We start from the raw sequence: 21,616 nt of genomic DNA, 5'->3' as shown, positions 1-21,616 counted from the left end.
TTAGATTGAGTAAAAAGTTACTACTATTTTTAATTTAATGTCTAAAATTAATTTAATTAATTTAAAGTGTGTAATATATAATTTTATAAAAATAAATTAACATTTTAATTATATATTAGAATTTTTTATTTTATTTTATCATACACTTTTAAATTAAAAAGATATTATTTAATTGATATTAAATCATGCTATTATATGTGTTAAATTGTTTAATCACTATAGCAATGTCTGGCAATAGTTTTACAAGTATGAGTAGAATTATTATTGGTCAGTTTTCATAAGGGTTTCATGTTTTTTCTTCTGAAAGATATAGTGACAATATCCGTGCATAAATAGTGGAGATGGCAATTTGCTTGTACTTGTGAGTACACATGTAATTCGCTATATTCAAACTATACATATATATATATATATATATATATATATATATATATATATATATATATATATATATATATATATATATATATATATATATATTATGTTTTTATTTATAAAGTATAAGTAAATAAATATAACATCTTAAAAAATATATAAATATTGTTTAAATATAACTTTATTTCTTTAATTATATTTAATAATAACTAAAATTCTAAATAAATATAGTCAAAATGAATATATCTAAAATAAATACAATAAATATTATCCGAATTTTTGATTTGATTCAATTTTAAAAATAATTTTTAATTTCGTATATATATCAATCCTTGACGGGTCAGAAACAAAGGAGGCCAAACCCGCCCCTGACCGGTCCCATTGCGATTCATGATAGGGTGCAAACTATCTCTCATGGTATGTTTGATTAGCAGGAAAAGTGGGATAATAGAAAAAAAAATTATTTTCTTCGTTTGGTATAAATAAAGGAGGATCGAAATTTCTCCTTTGGATGGAATCACATGATAAAAATCTCAGTTGAATTCAGCTTACCACATCATCTATAAATATATATAATTATATGACATGTAACATTTATCGATTAAGTATTATATTTATATTAACTTATTTATTTATTAACATTAACTATTTATAATTAAAAACTAATCAATACATATATAATAATTAAGATAATACCATTTGTTATTATGTAATTAGTTTTATAATATTCTGAATTTATCTAAAAATTTATTTTATCAATAAATATTTCGAAAGATTTAATGCTCCAGATGGGGGTGATGCTAGCGCATAAGCTAAAAAAGTTAAACTAAGATGTAAGAAAGTTTAAACAGATAAAAGAGGGTTAAAAATTACAAAAAAAGTACAAGTTAATTTCTTATTTTTTAATTTTTATTATTAAAAAATTCTTATCTAAACCTTATATATACATAGCAACTAATAAAAGAGTGACACGTAAAAACATTTTGATATTGGATGATTGACACATATTTTATCATTTTAAACTAATGAATGTATATCAATTATTATCGGTTTAGTGTATAGATGGAGACATGCACCAAGACTAGATAAAAAATTTATTTTACTATTTTAGTGTTTAAATTATGAAAAATTATTGTCAAAGCTTAATATATGTTACCACTTATACACCAAACCGATAGATAATTGACACATATTCATTGGCTTTAAATAATGAATTATGTGTCAATTATCTAATACTAAAGTGTAAAACACTCATGTATATATGTTACTTTTTTATTATTTGTGGTGTACACATCAAGTCTAGGTAAAATCTACCTTAAATTATTAGTATTCAACTCAGTATTTTTGCTTTTGATAAAAGAAACCTAGAATTTCATTGATTAGAAATGAGGCGGTTACAAAAATCACAAAAATAAACAGCTCCCTCAATTTTGGAGGGGGATTGCAAATACAATTTGGATGGAGCAATGTGCTACAATGTTGATTGTTCTTCTAGCTTGCCTAAAAGAGTAGAGAGAAGAGTCTCTGCATAGATTGGACATTTCTGAAATTACTGCTTCTAATTCTATCTGCCAAGGCACCTCTTTCTGCTTTTTCTTTGACAGCCCAGACCTGAGTCCAGCCCTTTTTACAAATTACAATACTATGGGAAGAGAAGGTGGGATTAAAACCTGAGTCACTTTCCCCTTCCCACTGTATTTGCGTGCGTCCGTGTGCTCCAAGATAAATCAAAACTGCATTTTATATATTATTTTGTTAAAAAAGAAAGAAACTAAAATAAAAGGCATACTTTCTGGTTGAACAAGTTGGATTTTGAAAAGGCTCGTCAATTTTAAGCTATAACTTTTTCCTTTTTCTTTTAAAGAAAAGAAGAAGAAGAAGAATTGAAGGCAATTGCCAAACTTTCAAAAGAAAAATAACAGGTTTTCATGAAGGTAGGGTAAGGTTTGTTTGTTATATAACCTGAATGTTTGGTCGATATTGGTTAGGTTTTAGAAAGTTAATGCCTACCTTCACCTACTATTTCTTTTTCCACCTGTATGATCACGTTTCAGAATCACATGACTGCATTACTCCTCTTTTCTTTTTTTCCCTTTTAAATAAGCCCTCTATTATTTATTAATTAATATTTTTTATTTAGTATTGAGAGGTAATTTAATTAACTTTAAACGCGTATAGTAAGACTTTACAGGTGATAAAATAATACTTCAAAAATTTCAACATAATTTTATATTTAAAATTTGAATTCAAAATATTAATAAAATTAAAAAATATTATTATCTTATTTATACAATCTTAAATAAAAAAATTAATATTATCGTCCATATAAAAAGTTTCAAATAAAAATAGCGACCTTTTTTTTATTCTTTTTAATAGCTTTCCACTATAGAAAAAAAAAAAGTTAGATATAAAATCATTGAAAGTGCTTAATTATATATGGTTGACATAAAAAAAAAGTGGGAAGTTGAAGCTACAAAAGATGCTGGGAGTTAAACGGGAGCATTATAAAGTCATAGCTTTTGAATCGCCAATTGGTTTGGAGGTAATGACAGTATTATGGAAAATTATCATCGCAATCATTTATTTATTGCTGTGCATAGAAGATTTTAAATTACTTAAAGTCATAACAAAATTACACACGCCTCGCACGTTCATATACTTTATAATTTTATAATTAAATACTACACAAATGTCTTCACTTAACCTACATTAAAAGTCTTGATTAATTGGTGTAACTTTTGAAATCCCTTATTTCGATTTGACATGCACTCTTTTAATAGTCAAGTGAATACTACTGTAGAAATAAATTAAAGTATTTCGTTTTATTTAAAATATTTGCTTTTCTACTTTTATTTTTTATTTTTTTTTATATACATACATAAATATACTGTTTTTTGAATAGAAAAAGGATGCCTTCCTCGCGGCTGCTAAGTAAATCCACCGAGACTTTCCAAAGATCTCTTAATTTGTGAGTCTACTTCTCCACGTTTATAATGACATCTTCTTTTTTAAGTAATTAATCCACATATTTTACTCCAAAGTTGGGAAACATTAGTGACCCACTTTAACATCCACCTTATAAACCTTCAACTTGAACCAGAAATAAATTAATTTACACCTTAAAACAAGTATTTTATATTGTTATACATTATTACCCAATAATGTTTTTTTATCTAACTGTTTTGCAGCACTTGAATCTTTCGGCCAAAACCAATGAATCTCACTGGTCAAAATGGTCTTTGAAAATTAACGAAAAAATATTTTTTAAATAATAAATTAATAAAAATATTATTTTTCCATTTCATGCTAATTGTTTGCTTTCAAATAATAAATTTTGATTATTTTTTATTTTTTATAATACCAAATGTAATATAATATTTTTATATTGAAATACATAATAATAAATCTTATAATATATATAAGAGCAATTTAATTTATTTTAACTATTTTTATAATTAGACTATATTAAATATTTTTTAATCTATGAAATTTACGAATGCTTACGTGTGACGCTTTAGTTTTGATAGTTGTGATTATTGGAATCTCAAGAGATTATGAAAAGAGAATATAAAGAAGAAAAAAGATTTTGCACTGATATATTATTTATAGATTTGAGAGACATCTCAAGAACATTATAAATTTCTTTATACAGTCTAAATTAATTTTAAACTATAGAAAATAATTAATATATATATATATATATATATATATATATATATTAATTTCTAAAATCTAATTTATTCTTGAAATATGTGTTTAATTTTATAACACATAAATTTTTTAATTTGACATATGTGACACATAGAATTTAAATGTATGTGAAAGTTTATAGTTTATTTTATTAATTTTTATTAACTAATAAGTTACATTCCTAATTAAATATCGAAATAATATATATTATTATATTTTAATATTATATTAACAAATAAATAGTTTTTTAATCAGATAAGGATACTAAATATATTTTAAAAAAATAGCATACTAATTATATTTTGATATTAATTAATTAATTAATTAATTTTTAATTAGATTTGATAATTTTAATTCGAAATAATAATATTTTATATTATATTTAATAATAAATTTCTAATCCTATAAATAGTAATATTAATTATAGTATTAAGCTATATAATATTAAAATTAATTAATTAATATTTTTAAAATAATTTTTATATTATTGCACTAATAAAATTTTAAAATTTTAAAAAATAAAAATATATTTAAAAATAATTAATTTACTATTATTTTTAAAATATTATAAATTAGTATTAAAAAATAAAAAATTTATTAATATAATTTTATAATTAAAATAATAATAATAATCGTACACACTATAAACGGCTAGTTTTTTAATTATTATTCAAAAATTTATATTAAAATAATATTTGAATCTCGGCTTAGAGACATTTTATACATTAGTTCATGATTTAAACCGAGACTAATTATCATACAATTCAACCTCCAAAAGTGAGTGCCAGCCTTAACAAAAAGGAAAAAGAGCACAGCGGACGCATTTACCTCTAAATTAGTTATCACATGCTTCTAGATTAATGATGTCACACAAGGTTTTCATGGGCATAGGGAAATAACTATACATACACTTGCACTCAATTCATGTAAATATTCACATGAATTTCATCACAATTTCACGTGGATCCTCTTCCTCGCTACTCTTTTTAGATGTGTTTGAGATTACCTTTCGCTTGATTAAAAAAAAAAAAACATTGGGCAGAAGCTTTTTCAAATAAAAAAATTAGAAAAATAAAAATTTAATAAAAAATATTTATATAAAAATTCGGAAATTAGTATATATATATATTATAAAACCTCATTTAACAATTAGGAATAATTCCAAACCGGATTTGTGTAGATACAGCAGCCAACTTAACAACTAAGGCAGCAGCCAGGTATTCTTTACATGACAAAATTGAGCCCATTGAAATAGTACGGAAAAGTGATGGGCACAAAAGAAAAAAACTTGCTTATGTCGATGCGTGTTGTAATAAATTGTTGTATATTTTAAGTGTTGCAGCTCTTAGTAATAAAAAAAAAAAAAAAATACTTAATGTTATATATATGACTATAATAATATATTATATTAATTAAAGAATGTAAATTTCTTTCTAACTGTCGGTTCAAATTGGATGCATACCTTGAAAATAGAAACTACTAAATCTTACCGACTGATTCTTAAAATTTCCAAAATGAAAATAAAATTATGTTAAAAGCATTAATGTTGAGATTCTGTTAGCTCGCTGACCAAACAATTGTTTTGTCTCTTAAAATCTTTCAAATTGCTGCAGGAGCGGAACTCCAATTTTGTTTTTCTATTTTAATTTCAATATAAAAAAGATATGAAAATATTAGAATCCATATACTTAATCTGACGACAATTATACCCTCAATTTAAGTTTAATACTAAACTTGGTTAAAAATATAAGTAGAATGAAAAACTCTATTAAAATATTGAATCTGAATTATTAATGCTCATATATAACAAAATTAATTTTTGATAAAATAAATTTTTAAATATCTAGACAAGTATAAATTATTAAACTTAATTGTCTTTGCTCTACAACTAAAAAAATAAAAATCCAACCAGTTAAAATATAAATAAATAAATAAATAAAATAAAAGATGCCAACGGTGCAAGAAAGCGACTGAAGCGCAAGATCTGGCAGTGCTTCCACTAGAAGATGGGCCCGAAGTGACATGTGGCCACATCACTTACTCATTAGCGCATAACAGATGGCGCCATCCAATTTCATCTTTAGCCTCCTTCTACACGTGTTACCTTCTTTCTGCATTTTCACCTGCACCAATAACCTCTCTTCACCTATTCATTTTCATTTTTTTTCTGCTTTAATTCTCTAACTAGGAACACATTACAATTTTCTTGTTTGTATTGTTAGTTAATTTATAGCAATCAAATAATGGATCGCCTTTCACAAACTATAACAAGTTTTACCTATTATAAGGTCATTATTTTCTACCTTTTCATCCAAAATAAGTTCGTATTGCAATTGAGAAATCTATTAAGAGCCTCAATAATACTTGTTATGAATAAGATTAACTTATTGTTAAATATTTATTATTATATATCAAAATCAATTTTGATTTTATGATTTTTTTATCTCCTATTTTATTATGAAATAAGGGTATTAGTAAAAGTAATTAATATTTTCTTGATTTCTTAAAACTAAAATCTTTTTAAAATGACATTTATCTTAAAATAGAGAAAGTAATAATTGAAATAGTGCTCTGAATACATTATTAACCTTAATATTTTAATTTAGAATCAATTATTATCTTCAAGACAAAAATAAAATTTGATTTCTCTAATTAAAGTTTCCTTAATGATGCAATTAATTAATAGATAAAATATGTATGTTAATAGTAATTGACGGAAAAAAATTAAATCTGATACTTTTATATATATTCTCTCGTTATGATATGAAAAAGAAATCTAATGATAAAATTGAATTTAAATTTTTTTAAAAAAGAATAATTTAAGTTAAAATAAATGGTGAAGACTAACTAGACCATTACAATTACAATGATCTATAGAAACATTTAATATTTCTGATTAAAATATAAAATGATATTAAAATAAATTAAATTAAATAAAAAATTAGGAAGAAATTGGAATGATGTGCTCCTGATTACAACAACCAGGTAGAGGGTAGTAGAGAGAAGAGAGGTTACCTTGTTAAGCACGTCTTTCTATGGGCCATCAAACTCTATAAATACCATTTCTTTTCGCCTCTTTCTCCTTCTCTTCCTCCCTTTCTTCCTCCCTGTCTTTCTCGCTTGATATTTTAGGGTTTAGTTCTCTGCAACTTCTCTCAGAGATCTTATCATATTTGTCTTTTTGATCTCGGATAACTGCATTTTAGAGATCACTTAACGTGGGATTAGGTACGTTAATGTCTCTCTATATGATTATATGTAATTAAATCTTATTTGTTATATGTGTATGACAATTATATAAAATCTGATTTCATTTTCTTTTCCTATGTGTTCATGTGCAATGCTGTGTAACTTCATAAATTAAAGTTATTGTAAGATCCGTATTGGGTTGTGCTTCTTTCTGGTTAAACATGCAAAATTCATGATTTAAAGGTGAACCCTTTATTTTATTTGATATAAAGGTAAAACCTTTTTGTGTTTTCTACCTTTATTTTTGAAACTTTATTCAAATTTGAGGCTTTCTTGTTATAACTAATTTGTACATGGAGCTGTATTGCTTCAAGGTTTGAGGTATACGCAGTCTTTCTTTCTTTTTCTTAAATTTTCTTTTATATTATTTTTATTTTTTTAAAAGGTTTGTTTGGCCTTGAAATAGCTCGTCCGACTTCTAATATCCTATGGTTTTTGATGATATGATTCTGTAACTTCATTGTAGCTATATATGATATATTTTTTATTATTGATGGAAGATGATTTTGACAGCTCTATTTGTATGCTTTTATTTATTGGTACCTTAAAAAATTTTATATTTTGTCGGTTGTTCTTCACCAGCTAATCAAGTTCTATTAAGGTTTCCAAACGTGCATTAATCACTTTCTTTGATGTGACCCAAAATGAATCTTTAACAGGAAAATTCTATAATTTTCGATGTATAATTGCCCTTTATTGTTTTTCTGTTAGATTAAGGCGTTACAGTGCTATTTTGCTTGGCAATTATTAATAATGGCGTTCGTTCATCATGCCAACAAATTTCTTTGATGTTGATTTGTAACACAAGTGATGTTAATAAACGAATTTATTAATGACTGGCATTTTATTATGTTTGCAGAAAGTTTTTTGATGTTTACTGAGTTGTTTTTTCTTGGTGGGGTTTGAAGTCTACGGTAGTTTTGCTGGTTGCAGTGTCTTGTCATTGTAGGAAAAAAGAAATTATCATTATTGCAACTAATCTTATAATTGTTTTTTGTTCGATGAAAAATCTATAGAAAGCATGAAAGGGATGTGTTATTAGATCTGCGCAAGTGAAATAGCCCCTCCATTGGTCCACCATCTGCAGTCACAGACAAGTATATATATTATAATTAATAAAGATAAGGTCATATATTAATGTGTCCATTTGCTGCTGCTGTGCAAAGTTAATATAATATAAAGAAATTCCAGAATTATTTTTCATCATTATTTCTATTTCTTCCATTGGTACTTGTAGATGATCTAGATGAAGAAATGGCATTTCTTGTCGTAGTGTGTGAGGTGGCCAATTATAATAGTTAAATTAATAATTCTTGTTTTAGAGTTATGTTGTATTCTTTGCTGAATGATTAATGTTTCTTGTCTAGCTTCTTCATTATTCTTATAGATAATGTTTGATGCCAATAAAAAATTTCTTAGCATCCTTTACATATATATAAACTTTGTCTTCGAGTCTGTCCACCGCCTGAACCGTTATTAGTCTTAGGTCCGACCCACATAGTATATTTGCCCTTGGGAACATGTTTAAGTTGATAATTAAGGATATTCCTGGAGATAGCTGGATGGAACTCCAGAGGGTCAGTTCTGGGTTTATGATCAGAATTCATTTAATAGATACATACATGTATTTCTTTTGTTTTATATGTAAATAGCTGCCTATTTTGTTTCTACACATGATACTTCCCTTCCTTCATTGGCCTTCTTTGCTGCCAGAAGAGTACAATATAAGCTGACGGGGTTGATATAGAACTTCTAAATGATGTTTCTTGATTTTATGAATATGAAGGCATATTTTATTGTGATATAGAATTAATTGCAAAGATTTTGATTTTAAAATGTTATAAGGTGCGGAGTTTTTAAGAATAGTCGTCTCTTTCTGATTGCATATTGGAGCAAAAGAAATCTGACACCCGAAACTTTCATTATAAGTAACCAAATAAATAAATAAAATCTTTAGTAAATTAACCTATTAGTCCTTTTAGTGTGTGAGAAATATGCTTTAGTGCCTAATGGTGTTTTGGTAAGCACTTGAAGAAGTATTCCTGTCCCTTTTCTTTCCTATTTACTTTGAATTTTCAAAAGTTTGTGCTGATGATGTTTATTAGTTTAATACAGAGTCAGTACCAGCATAAAAAGAAAAAAAAACTGACTTTGTTGTTGATGTAGACAAGCTAATTTCTTAACTTGAACAACTAATGATGGTCAAAATCTGGTGTGGAACTATGAAGATGATGATTCAGCTCCAGAATTCCTTTAAGTATTTCTAAAGATAGTATTGGAGCTGAACTCAGATGAAAAGACCTCTCGAGATTTTGCAAGATTTTTTATTTTGACTTTACTTTTCTGATCTTATAAAATTTCATTTTTTCTTGAAACAACGACATTCAATATGCCTAATTGGATACTCTGTGCTTTATATTTAGGAACCTTTCCATAAAGATGAAATTTGTTCCTATTGTCCTAAGGTTCTTATTCAGAAAGTACGTTTAACTTTGTTAAAAAGAACAATTGCTACAGAAATACATTGAATAATCTTTAGATTCATTAGTTTCTTACTTGTCCCTTAAGCTGATCCCTTGGCTCTTTAGGAAAAGCCCGCTTGGAATGAATTATGTTATTAATGGCAAGTTTAAGCCAATATGTCTTGGTTGCAGAATTGGTATTTCATACCTCCTCCTGCCATATTATCAGGATGTGCTCTGATGGATGCAAGTAACAAAATATGAAACTGCATACTTGTTTAATTCAGAAAGGCAATGTTCAATAATATGCTTTTTATATTATATTCTGAGCAGATATTTGGAGCATCTTACTGAGGATATCAACCTTCCCTTTCTTGATGAATCATGTGTGAATAATGTTCAGTCACCTGCTATAAATGCAGTGTAGCTTTGGGGACGAGAAGGTATTCTGCATATCTTTGAAAACATTTTTTATTTCAGATTTTCAAAGCAAATGTCTTACACTTCAGATTAATGACTTTCTATGTTAACAGTTCTCGGGAGACCTATGCTTGATGGACTGCTTTCCTAGCAGTAGTGACAAGATAACATTGAAGAGGTGGTTTTTCATTGATAAAAGGGTTGGGTAGAAAGTGCGCATATAATTCTGTGGTTTTAGCCTAGAGGTCGTTAGCATCAAAATCTTAGGTTCTTTTTCACCTCAGAAGTACTTTGCAAGTGATCTGTAGATTCTATGGATATCAAGTCGACTAATCCATCTCCAGTTTTAACTGATCCTGCACCTATAAACAAGTCAAGGCTCGGCATCCATTCTAATCTTTTGGCTTACTCACAATCAGGAGCATCTTACGCCTCTGGAAAGCATATTAATATTCCTAGGAAAAAGCCAGGAAAGCTTGATGACGTTCGCTCCAATGGATGGCTGGATGCCATGAAATCCTCATCGCCCCCTCGTAAGAAGCTTATCAAGAATTTCAGCATTGAAGTTGCTTCAGATGAGACTGACATTGCCTACTTCTCCTGGATGGTATGCCTGGCTCAGTCTTTCATAAATTTATAGAGCTTTTTACTTTACTAGATTGTAACTTGGTCTGTGTCATTGAGACACTAAGAAGATTCAAAACATCTTAGAGCATTAAGACATTTTTCCTGCTTGTGTATGTGTATTCATAATTTTGTTTCCTCCTGTTTCTGACTGCAGCTTAAGTATCCATCAGCACTTAACTCTTTTGAGCAAATTACCAATTTTGCCAAAAACAAGAAGATTGCAATGTTTCTAGATTATGATGGGACTCTTTCTCCAATAGTTGATGACCCAGATCAGGCCCTTATGTCTGATGATGTAAGAATTTCCAATAAGTTTTTGGATATTTGCTTCCTCCTTTATCTGTCAATCTCTATCTATACTACCTTTGGGTTTTCGTTATGTTGAAATTACCATAAGTTGTTCTGTTTTCAGATGCGTTCTGCTGTAAGAAATGTTGCTAAGTATTTTCCAACCGCAATTATTAGTGGAAGAAGCCGTGATAAAGTAGGTGCAAAATCCTTGTATTGAATTTCCATATCCTGTATTAATGAACTAATCATCACTAGTTTGCTCTTGGGAAATTATTTAATATTACTATTTTTTTTTCCTACAGGTATTTGAGTTGGTAGGACTAACAGAACTCTACTATGCTGGTAGTCATGGGATGGACATCATGGGGCCTATCAATAATTCGGTGTCCAATGATCATGCAAATGGCATTAAATCTACTGACCAGCAGGTGCACCGCTTGATGAGTTAGACCTTATTTATCCTCCAGATTTCCTGATCCCTATACAGATTATAATGCTGGATGCGCAACTTGTTGTCTTACACTAAATAAACTATTGGTATTCTCTATTCTGATGTTGCAGGGCAAGGACGTAAATTTGTTCCAGCCTGCTAAAGAATTTATATCTATGATCGACGAGGTCTGTGATTCATTAAAATTGTCTTCTTCTTTTTTTGTTTTTCTGGGTTAAATTTTATCAGGAGATAATTGATTCAATATAATATCGATGCAGGTTTTTAGAACCCTTGTCGAGAACACTAAAGCCATCAAAGGTGCAAAAGTTGAGAATCACAAGTTTTGTACTTCTGTACATTACCGTAATGTAGATGAGAAGGTAAGGAATGCTAAGCATTTCATGGCATGAATGTCTTTCAGATTTGGTAAGTTTTTAAGAGATGTGTTGTGTCTGTGCTGATTTCAGAACTGGCCCACTGTTGCGCAAATTGTGCATGATATTCTAAAGCAGTATCCTCGTTTGAGGTTAACCCATGGACGGAAGGTATCACTCTTTGATTCTGCATTTACATAATTTTATTTATTACTCAAAAGTGCTGAAATAGAATTCTGGAACTCAACTGTTCTGCAGGTTTTAGAAGTCCGTCCTGTGATCGACTGGAATAAAGGAAAAGCAGTTGAATTTCTGCTTGAATCTCTTGGTATGTAGCTCATTCTTCGGTGATGATGACGACATCTAGGCAAATATCTAATACTAGTAATTGAATCCTTTGTTTTTTCTGTAACAATGGGGCAATGCAGGTCTGAGTAATAGCGATGATGTGCTCCCAATTTTTATTGGCGATGATCGAACTGATGAAGATGCATTCAAGGTACTCATACCATCCAGGTCCAGTCTGTGATTTTCATGCATTGAAACTATCAGAAGGGTTATTAATCTGTGGATGTTCATTACTTACAGGTGCTTCGAAAAGGGAACAAAGGTTATGGCATTCTGGTGTCTCCTGTACCGAAAGAAACCAATGCCTTTTACTCCTTGAGGGATCCAACAGAGGTGCAAATCCTGCTCCTTAGCTTTTATTTTCAGTTGCTTTTCTTTCTTTCTTGTTGCTCTAATCTGATAGTGAAACCCCGACGATGTTAATAATGTTCAGGTAATGAAATTTCTCAAGTCATTGGTGAGATGGAAACAGCTAGGAGAAGGGGGACGCTCCATGAATAACAGATGGAGCATATAAGAATCACCTTATTGTAGTACTAGGGCATTTCATTGTTTTAAAATTTTAGAGGATAATAATTCGATGCAGTCGAAAAGCTGCATAATTCCAACTTTTAGTTGCATTTTAGAATTAATCTTATATAAGTATTTATGGTCAAGTTTTTCTTTTTCTTTTGTTTTGGTCTTTCCGTGTACCTTGTAAAGCCATTTTCCTACAGGGTCTAGTCTAGTTCATCTTTCCAATCCGAGTCCTGATTATTTCATTTTATATATTTTTCATGTGTAAGGTGGAAAATTTGTTGAATAATGATTTTGTGAGTGAAAAGGCCTCTGTATGCAATTCACTATATGCTACTGCTGGTTGCTATTTGTGGTTCCAGGCTATAAATGAGGTACTCTGTTACGCAAAAAAAATAACAAAATCTTTTGTAGACTTAGGTAGGTCTTTGCCTGGACACTAAATTAGTAAATGATAAATATAATATTTTAATATATTAATCATCTAAAATTAATATATAATTCTTATATATATCTTATATGCACAAGCTCAAGGAAGAATACTAAAAAAAAAAATCTGAGAATGGAACTGTCAAGAAGCATGCATGCCAATTGCCAAGTTCTTGAAGTATAATAGGTGTCAGGGCCCAGAAAAGGCTTCCGGCCTTTAAATTGGCTTTGAGCCCATGTAAAAGGGGTGGGGCAATCTGCCAAATTTTAGGCGGATTCGTCGAGGAAGTTTAGTTGGTGTCTTATTCTTGATATTATCAATCAACTACTTTCCCTCTTTCATTTTCAAGCCACGGCCGTTTCTAGATTTCTTGTGCAATGGATTAAGGCCTAGCCCTTTTTCTTTTTCTTTTATGTCCTTGTGATGATTAATTGGTTCTTCAATGGAGTAGTTATTGCGTCTGTGCGAAGAATATCCGTTGGCATTTTCACAAAATTCGTGAGAAAATGAGTTAACACAACAAACTTGCTTATTTACATGTTGTATATATGGCTGCAAATAACCGACCCACTAATTGTTGGAAACGAGTTGGCATCGAGTTTTATTTTTTAATATATTTATTAAATGAGCGGAGTTTGACTTTAGTAGTACTCCCTCGAGCTTGCAAGCTAGCTCATGCACTAATTCAATAAATAAATAAAAATATGTATTTTTAATTAAAAATAAGTAAATAAATCATAAGAACCTAATTTTTATTATATTAAATTAACCATATATACTAATAAATTAAGTTTTAATTATAAATTTTATAATTAAATAATTTTAGTGTTACTTAAAGAAGTGCTAGTTTAATGACACTGTTAATTAAGTTGACATTTGATTATGTATATTTAATTATTATTAATTATTAATATCTTACTAATTTATTTCTGTCATAAATTAATTTAAGTAGAATAATAAAATAAAAACTATGTAAAGGATATAGTTTTGCGTATAATATAATTAACTTAAATCAATATAAATTACATTATCAAAACTATGTAGTTAAATGTTTAAAGATATTTAAAATTTATAGTCTATACATTAGTAAATTAATGAAATATGAATATATATTTTTTACAATATGCTTAATGTGAAACTTGTAAATAGAGTAAGAACTATTATAAGTTAATATAAGAGGTATTATAGTCTAATTGATAAAGAAAAAATACTAGAGTAATAACTTTATAAATTAAAATGCGTAAATATTTTTATAATATGCTTGATGCGAGGCATGTGAAATTAGGCTTGATTTATATGCACCTTTAGTCCTAACTGAATTATAAATGGATTTGAAACACGTTTAAGATATAATTTTATAAAATTTGTCTGATTTTTTATTTTTTTATTAAGAATTTGATTTAATTATTTTAGTTTGTAAACTTATACATATATTTTATTTTTATATATAATTTACTTATAATTGTAAAATTTACAGCTATTTGATAAAATCAAACTTGTTTAACTATCTTAAAATTGAGCCAAATCCGAACTTAGCTCATTTATGTAAATATCGAGCTAATAACGAGCCGTACTCGAGTTTAGCTTGTTTATATGTACTATCGAGCTAATTACGAGCCAAACTCGAACGTATTAAAATTATAACAAGCCGAGCTTGAATTCTAAAACATAAAATTATCAAGTTCGAGGTTAGTTAAATTTTTACAAGCCGAACCTGAGCATTGAATAGCTTGACTCAATTTGGCTTATCTAGTTATATATAAAATAGAAAACTTACCTCGCGTTTTTACCCTTTTTCATAAAAATAAAAGCAAAACAAAAAATAATTTCTTTATTTTCATTATTTGGATGTGTTAAAGCAAAACATATTTTTGTTCTTTTCATTATTTGGGTGTTTTGTTAAGATAGAAAGAATTAAATTTGATTAAAGTTTATGAAAAGGAAAGTGAAGGAGATATTGGAAGATATTTATTTTGAGAAAGTATGAATAATAAAATCATATAAATTAGTCACGTTTGAGGTAAATAGAATCCCAATTTTGCAAACCACGTTTTGTGGTTTTGTGAAAAAAAGTTTTTGTTTTTCAAAGAGTTTTAAAAAAGTGATAAAAATAAAAATAAAACAGTTTTAATCAAACACACAACTTAAATGATAACAAACATCCCTAAACTTATTTCTTTTCTTTTTCAATTCCTCCAATTTAAAAAAAAAAAAAAACTGTTAATATCCAATTCATGACCGAGGAAGTGAGATTACATTAAAGATCAAAAACTAAAATTTGCTAAATCAAATAAATAAATCATAAGTAAATAAAAATTGTATTTACTTTCAGAAAAGAAATTTAATAATTGAAGAAAAATATTTTAAAGTTTCACAAATATCTTATCCATTGCAATAAAATTAAGTAAACATCCAAAAGTTGCACATTTTGCTACTTGAAAACAGACTAAAAGGCCACATGTCTCCTCGAAAGAGCATCTCAGAGTCTATATATAAAAACTATTTCTTTTCTCCAATCCACTCTTCAACATTAAAAAGGCTCTATTTTTCATCCAACTCCCGTTTTCACTTTCCATAATTGAAGTTACTCGAAATGTCACTCTCCTTGCAATCTCCGCCTTCTTCAGCTATCTCCTCCAAATCTTCTCTTCAGGTGTGTGGATTTACTACGTATTTCTATGTTATTAATGTATTCGTGTTATATATGGAAGCTGATTTACTGCTTGAATTGATTGATAAAGGGTGCAAGATTGAGGCTTTTAAGTGGATCAAGAGCTTCAAGTGCTGTTTTTTTCAAGTTCCAATCGTCTTTTCCTCAAATTCGTGCTTCTTCTGGCTTCTCTTCTTCTTTAGATACTGGTCTCTCTCTTGCATAATTGCATTGCATTTCTTTTCTTTCTTTCTTTTTTTCTTTTTCCTTTCCTTTATCTGATTTAGTAGTTTGAAACTTTGTATGTTAGCAGGACACCCTTTTGTTTCTGTTTCTTATATAATACATTATTTCTTTTTTGTTTATTTATTTAGGTGCAAGTACTGAATTGGATGCTGTGTCTAGCTTCAGTGAGATAGTTCCTGATACTGTCATCTTTGATGATTTCGAGAAGTATGTTTATCTTTTTTCTTTTTATTCAGTATCATTTTTTTCTTTGTTGTTTGATTGATTACAATTTGTCTTTCTCTACTTTTAGTTGTTAAAGTTCTTTACCTAATTGATGATGATTTTAGTAACGTTACAGGTTTCCTCCAACTGCTGCTACTGTTAGCTCTTCGCTCCTTTTGGGTATACTAAGTCTCCCCGATACCATATTCAGAGTATGCAGATATTTACAATTTAGTCCATTACAGTGATGGAATTACAAGGTTCGTCTTTGGTTTCAATAAAATTGCCTTCTTTTCTTGTAGAATGCTGTGGATATGGCCTTGGCAGATTCAGGTTGTGCAGCTCTGGATAATCCTGAATTAAGATTGTCTTGTTTTGCCAATAAGGTTGGTTTTGCTGAGCATCAACTCTTGTTTCTAAAAAATGCACGTAAAATTTTAAAATGTTGGATTGATAATGCGGCTGGCACTGTGTAGGCTCTAGTGAATGTTGGAGGTGATTTATCAAAATTAGTTCCTGGTCGAGTTTCAACTGAAGTGGATGCACGGTTGGCTTATGATACTCATGGCATTATCCGGAAGGTAATACCTTTCTCAGTTGCCAATAATGAATGTTTTAGCAGTTCTGGTTTCAACTTATTGCAATTTTTGAGGTTTGGCCGATAGTAATTTGAATTTATGTGTTTGTTTTTTCACCTTGTAGTTTGTTCATTTGGATAATGGTTAAAATGTATCTCTTTTTATTTGATTGAACAAAGGTGTACAATGTGATGATGTTAATGGATTCTTATTTGCATTTTTATGTGATTTATAGAAACATTATAGTGTCTTTGATGCTTCTGTTTCAGTAGACATCGCGCAAGACTTCTTAATTTGTCTCCCACATTTGGTTGATTTTGAAACCACTGCTATCCTTTTTATTCTTTTCTTTCATACTTCTTTACAAGCTTTCTGTTTAAAGGTCAAAAATTTTGATTTTATGGATCTGGCGTCAACTGACAGCTGTCTATTTAATGTCCTGTATTCAGATGTGCATTTCCAAATGTTGGTCTAACCTACTGATTAATGAATTTTTAGTGGCTAATCATTTCCTGGTTCTGCATATGTGATGTTACCTGGAGACAAGAAACAGAAGACAACCTAAGTAATGTTGCTCTAGGAAACTTGATTCTCAATTCTGATTCTCTTAAAGAAGCAATGTGGTACATTTTTTGTCTGAGCATCCCATGTGAGATTGCTCAGGCAGCAAAATATCTGAGAGCTTAATGATAGAAGATCAACCATAGAAAAATCATCCAATGTATTTGTGCATATGTACGAGAGCAATTTTTTTATTCTTTACATCTGTGGACTCTGTATTTTGTACGCCCTGGTATGTTAGTAACTCTATTACTTCAGCTGCCTGCTGCTATTAGTTTTTTTAGGAATTTTTTTATTTGTTATCTGATGTTGGTTCTGTATCATAATATGCAGGTGCATTCGCTGCTGAAGTTGTACGATGAAATCAATGTTCCACCTGAGCGCTTGTTATTCAAAATTCCTTCAACTTGGCAAGTGAGTCACTATGCAGAATATGTTTACTGGAGCAAACTTAAGAATTTCCTACAAATTCAAATGGGAAAATTGATGACTCTCTTTACCCCTCCTCCTCTTTTGTGTTGCTTGGTCTTTAATTCAGGGGATAGAAGCCTCAAGATTACTGGAATCTGAGGGCATCCAGACTCATTTGACTTTCGTTTACAGGTACATATTGTAATCTGAACAAAACCCATCAATGAAAGGTGAATGAACTTGACAAGTTCCCAGTAAGAAGAGCATGTTCACTTTTTTTTTTGTGTTGGGTTAATCTATGACATTGAGGTAGTCATGAGGTTTACAGCAATAATGATCATTGTTGGTGGTTTGTAGAAAGATTTCTGTATCTGAGGATAAGGTTTATTTGTATGTAACATTCTAAATGATTTGCTCAAGCTACAATTTTAAATGTAATTAATATCAGTAAACTATAAAAAGAATCAGATTTTGATTTTTTGGTGGGCAACAAAATCAATTTAGAGAGCATTTCATGTTTTGGATCTACCTGGTTGAATTGTTGTTTTGCAAACTAGACACTTGTTTCAACATTTTTTAAGTTTTCATGTTTCCACACTTCTGCTTAGGTACAACTATTTGCAAAAGCTATTAATTAAGATGAATAACAAAGTTTGCTAGCTAATATTCAACAATCCATAGAATAACAATTAGTTTTCATATTTATATCTGGATCTTGATTGTTCTCCGTGTTCCTCAGCTTTGCTCAAGCTGCAGCTGCAGCCCAAGCTGGTGCTTCTGTTATTCAGATTTTTGTTGGACGCCTTAGGGTAATTAAAATTTCTTTACCGAGGAATGGAATGATTTAAAATCTTCAGTTTTCCATTGTTATTGATGTATATTTTATCCTTCAGGATTGGGCACGCAACCATTCTGCTGACCCTGAGATAGAAGCTGCTCTGAAAAGAGGAGAGGATCCTGGTTTGGCTTTGGTTAGTTTCCGGTATCCTACTAATAGTCTTAGATCTGATGTGATGTTTTGACTGACTGATTTAATGTGCTCTGCGACATGTACTTCTTCCATTTAATAAGCAACTACTTTGTGAAATTAGTTTCAAGGTACAATGAATATTCATTTCCTTGCTTGCTTGGGGATTATAAACAGAAATGCCTCTAGACACAATTTTCTTCCCTTTTCCCTAGGGAACATTATGCTGAGTTTCAGCGCTTAATGCCTAGTATACTACAGTCTCCAACATCTCTTGTAGTTAACTTCACTAGGGATTTTAATCTTTCATGCAGCTATGACAAATGCCCATTGCATTTTGCACACAATACATGTTAGGTTGAACGCTAATTAGAGGAAACAGTGACAACAGCTTGATGTCAACAGCCTTGGTTATGCAGTTCTTGATGATGTGCAGCAATCTTGACGCTAAGATGTTTTGCGCTTTCCATTTAGTGCGTGAAACATGAAATAGAAGTGCACCATCAAGTTGTGTGCGCCAAATGCAATGGGTCATGTTGGTAAAGTTTGCAAAGAGATTGCAGCAGGAGAGGTTTGAAGCAGGGAAAGTCCCATACCAATCAGCATGTTTTCTCTAATCTGTCCAACCAAAATTGGGGCTTGGATAAACCAGACTGTCAGTTACACGATGAAGTTTGACTGCCAGTTTTGTTCTGATTTTAATGCACTACAATTTTCACGTTGTAGGTGACAAAAGCTTATAATTACATTCACAAATATGGGCATAAATCAAAGTTGATGGCAGCGGCAGTTCGTAACAAACAGGATTTATTCAGTCTTCTGGGGTATTAATTCATTATGCGTCTTTTTCAAATTACCATTTAGCTGATATTGAGAGCTGCACATAAATTATTTAGATAATTAGATTTCAGTGATTTTTTTTTTCTTTTTCCATTCTTTTCAGGGTTGACTACATCATTGCACCACTGAAGGTATTGCAATCTCTCAAAGAGTCCATCACTAGTCCTGATGAGAAGTATTCTTTTGTTCAGAGGTTATCACCACAATCTGCTGCTGCCTACAAATTCAGTGAAGAAGAGGTTTGTTTGCTGTCTATTCTCGATAAACCTTTTCCTTTTAGGTTTTGTGAATTTCCATGTTTAAGTAACTGAACCGGAGAATGATGTGAAAGTCTATTAACAATTAAAACAGTTTACCTCAAGGCCTCCTACCCAACCGTAAGAAACCTAAGACAGGTGGATGGGATGATTATTAGGGTGTCAGCATGTTTCATTTGGATTAACAAGGAAAATTAGTTGCCTAGTTTTCACTTTGTGTTGAATTAACAGAGGTTATCTAGATGGTAGTTTGAACTTTTTAGTGCTGTAATCTAGTTTCACTAACTTATTCTGAAAAAAATTAAAGACTAGTATCTCTATGATAGAAATGAGATATAAACCGAACTCAAAATAGTACATTTCATGATCAAGAGTGCATTTTACCTGTAAAATACCTCAACCTGCACCCTGCTTTACTGCTTTTAAAACTACTTAAGCACAAGACAATGGAACCATTAATCATTTATGTTGCTCCTACCATTTTCCCATTCAACATAGTGCTCACATCCTTTTTTGCTCGTACCATTTTCCCATTCAACACAATGCTCACATCCTTTTTCTCTTTAATTCCTACCCTTGGATATGCAGCTTTCTGCGAACCTGCTTTAGTCCTCAACAGAAGAAAAATCTATCTTCTTTCTACTTTCTGTGCCTCAAAATCTGTCAGAGCTTCCAAATTTCTTGATTCTGTTTCAGTAGCTATATGACTTTCTAATTGCTCCGTCTCTTTATGTTCAGCTTGTAAAGTGGGACCAATTAGGTCTTGCATCGGCTATGGGGCCTGCAGCAGTCGAGCTTCTAGCTGCTGGTTTGGATGGTTACGTTGATCAAGCAAGACGAGTTGATGAACTATTTACAAAGATTTGGCCACCGCCAAATGTATAAAATTTTCTAGTTTTTGAGCAACATTGGCTTCCTGGAATAAAAGGAATTCTCGTTCATTTTGTTTCTTTTACCAACCTGTCTCCTTTCTTTCCAACACGGTATTCGGTGTCTTTCTTCAGCCACACATTTTGATAATCAATGTTTACCTTCAGTCAAACTTGTTTTCACACAAGTGTCTAGTGTTATCGTATACACTCCTGCAGGAAATGCTCATTTTGCCGTAATTATGAGCTGGGTGTTTCTAATCACATGTCCTCTATGCCTTTTGCAATGTGACTGCTTCTCAATTTTAAGCAAAAATGTGAACTCTGCCTGACATCACTACCTTGATAATCATACATGTGTCGATATAGTTTCAGAACATGTGTGCTATTCTGATAGTGATAATCTAAATGATATAGTGTGAAGAATGCAGATTATTGCTCTGGAAATCAATCCTTTCATGGGTTATTGGAAATGAGTAGTTATTATGATGCATACAATTACCATACATATTTTCTTGGTGCTATCCCAAAGCCACCACAGGTTTGTTTCATGTCGTTATTTATTTATTTATTTCTCATTTTATTTATATTGGTAAATGGTAATCATAGTTGTCAATGTCATCTAAGTCGTGATTGACTCTCTTTCCTTCTTTGTAATGCATTTGTGTGGTTCATAGACTGTTTGTTTCAGATCATGAGCCCACACTCAAACCAAAAGAACAAAAGTACCTCTGTTTTACTTGGTATCTACTATCAACACGTGTCCTTGTCCGGTCAAGCAAACTGCAGAACTCATGTAATCATCGCCTTGTATAATA

The 21,616-nt window shown here is 30.1% G+C and overlaps 2 protein-coding genes across 4 annotated transcripts; both read left to right on the top strand.

Moving 5' to 3' along the window:
- Nucleotides 1-7,152: 7,152 nt before the first annotated feature.
- Nucleotides 7,153-13,116, top strand: LOC8279863 (probable trehalose-phosphate phosphatase G). Of its 3 annotated transcripts, none has more exons than XM_002532532.4 (14): nt 7,153-7,293; nt 10,110-10,219; nt 10,310-10,396; nt 10,570-10,803; nt 10,978-11,118; nt 11,236-11,307; nt 11,417-11,542; nt 11,676-11,732; nt 11,826-11,927; nt 12,015-12,092; nt 12,180-12,249; nt 12,350-12,420; nt 12,510-12,602; nt 12,703-13,116. In XM_002532532.4, the coding sequence occupies exons 2-14, from the start codon at nt 10,193-10,195 to the stop codon at nt 12,784-12,786; spliced, it is 1,242 nt and encodes a 413-aa protein (XP_002532578.2). In that variant the 5' UTR covers nt 7,153-7,293; nt 10,110-10,192; the 3' UTR covers nt 12,787-13,116. The 3 variants fall into 3 exon arrangements, with proteins under 3 accessions (XP_002532578.2, XP_015582968.1, XP_015582969.1); XM_015727483.3 differs by having other exon boundaries at nt 7,156-7,293; nt 10,310-10,374; nt 10,616-10,803; XM_015727482.3 differs by having other exon boundaries at nt 7,155-7,293; nt 10,310-10,803.
- Nucleotides 13,117-15,709: 2,593 nt separating this feature from the next.
- On the top strand, nt 15,710-20,884 carry LOC8279862 (transaldolase). The gene is made up of 13 exons (XM_048374806.1): nt 15,710-15,868; nt 15,957-16,074; nt 16,240-16,318; nt 16,452-16,527; nt 16,618-16,701; nt 16,792-16,896; nt 17,788-17,868; nt 17,993-18,057; nt 18,605-18,674; nt 18,759-18,836; nt 19,559-19,656; nt 19,776-19,911; nt 20,668-20,884. The coding sequence occupies exons 1-13, from the start codon at nt 15,809-15,811 to the stop codon at nt 20,812-20,814; spliced, it is 1,197 nt and encodes a 398-aa protein (XP_048230763.1). The 5' UTR covers nt 15,710-15,808; the 3' UTR covers nt 20,815-20,884.
- The last annotated feature ends 732 nt before the right edge of the window (nt 20,885-21,616 follow it).

Source organism: Ricinus communis, chromosome 5 (genome assembly GCF_019578655.1).
Source record: "Ricinus communis isolate WT05 ecotype wild-type chromosome 5, ASM1957865v1, whole genome shotgun sequence".
In the NCBI taxonomy this organism is placed as follows: domain Eukaryota; kingdom Viridiplantae; phylum Streptophyta; class Magnoliopsida; order Malpighiales; family Euphorbiaceae; genus Ricinus; species Ricinus communis.
This window is presented reverse-complemented; position numbering and strand designations above follow the sequence as displayed.

Coding starts and splice junctions, on each gene's coding strand:
- LOC8279863 (XM_002532532.4), top strand. CDS start 10,193: ATGCAGTGTAGCTTTGGGGACGAGAAG. Junction 11,928..12,014: donor ACCGTAATGTAGATGAGAAG/GTAAGGAATGCT, acceptor TGCTGATTTCAG/AACTGGCCCACTGTTGCGCA. Junction 12,250..12,349: donor ATTTCTGCTTGAATCTCTTG/GTATGTAGCTCA, acceptor GGGGCAATGCAG/GTCTGAGTAATAGCGATGAT.
- LOC8279862 (XM_048374806.1), top strand. CDS start 15,809: ATGTCACTCTCCTTGCAATCTCCGCCTTCTTCAGCTATCTCCTCCAAA. Junction 16,319..16,451: donor ATCTTTGATGATTTCGAGAA/GTATGTTTATCT, acceptor GTAACGTTACAG/GTTTCCTCCAACTGCTGCTA. Junction 16,897..17,787: donor CTCATGGCATTATCCGGAAG/GTAATACCTTTC, acceptor CATAATATGCAG/GTGCATTCGCTGCTGAAGTT.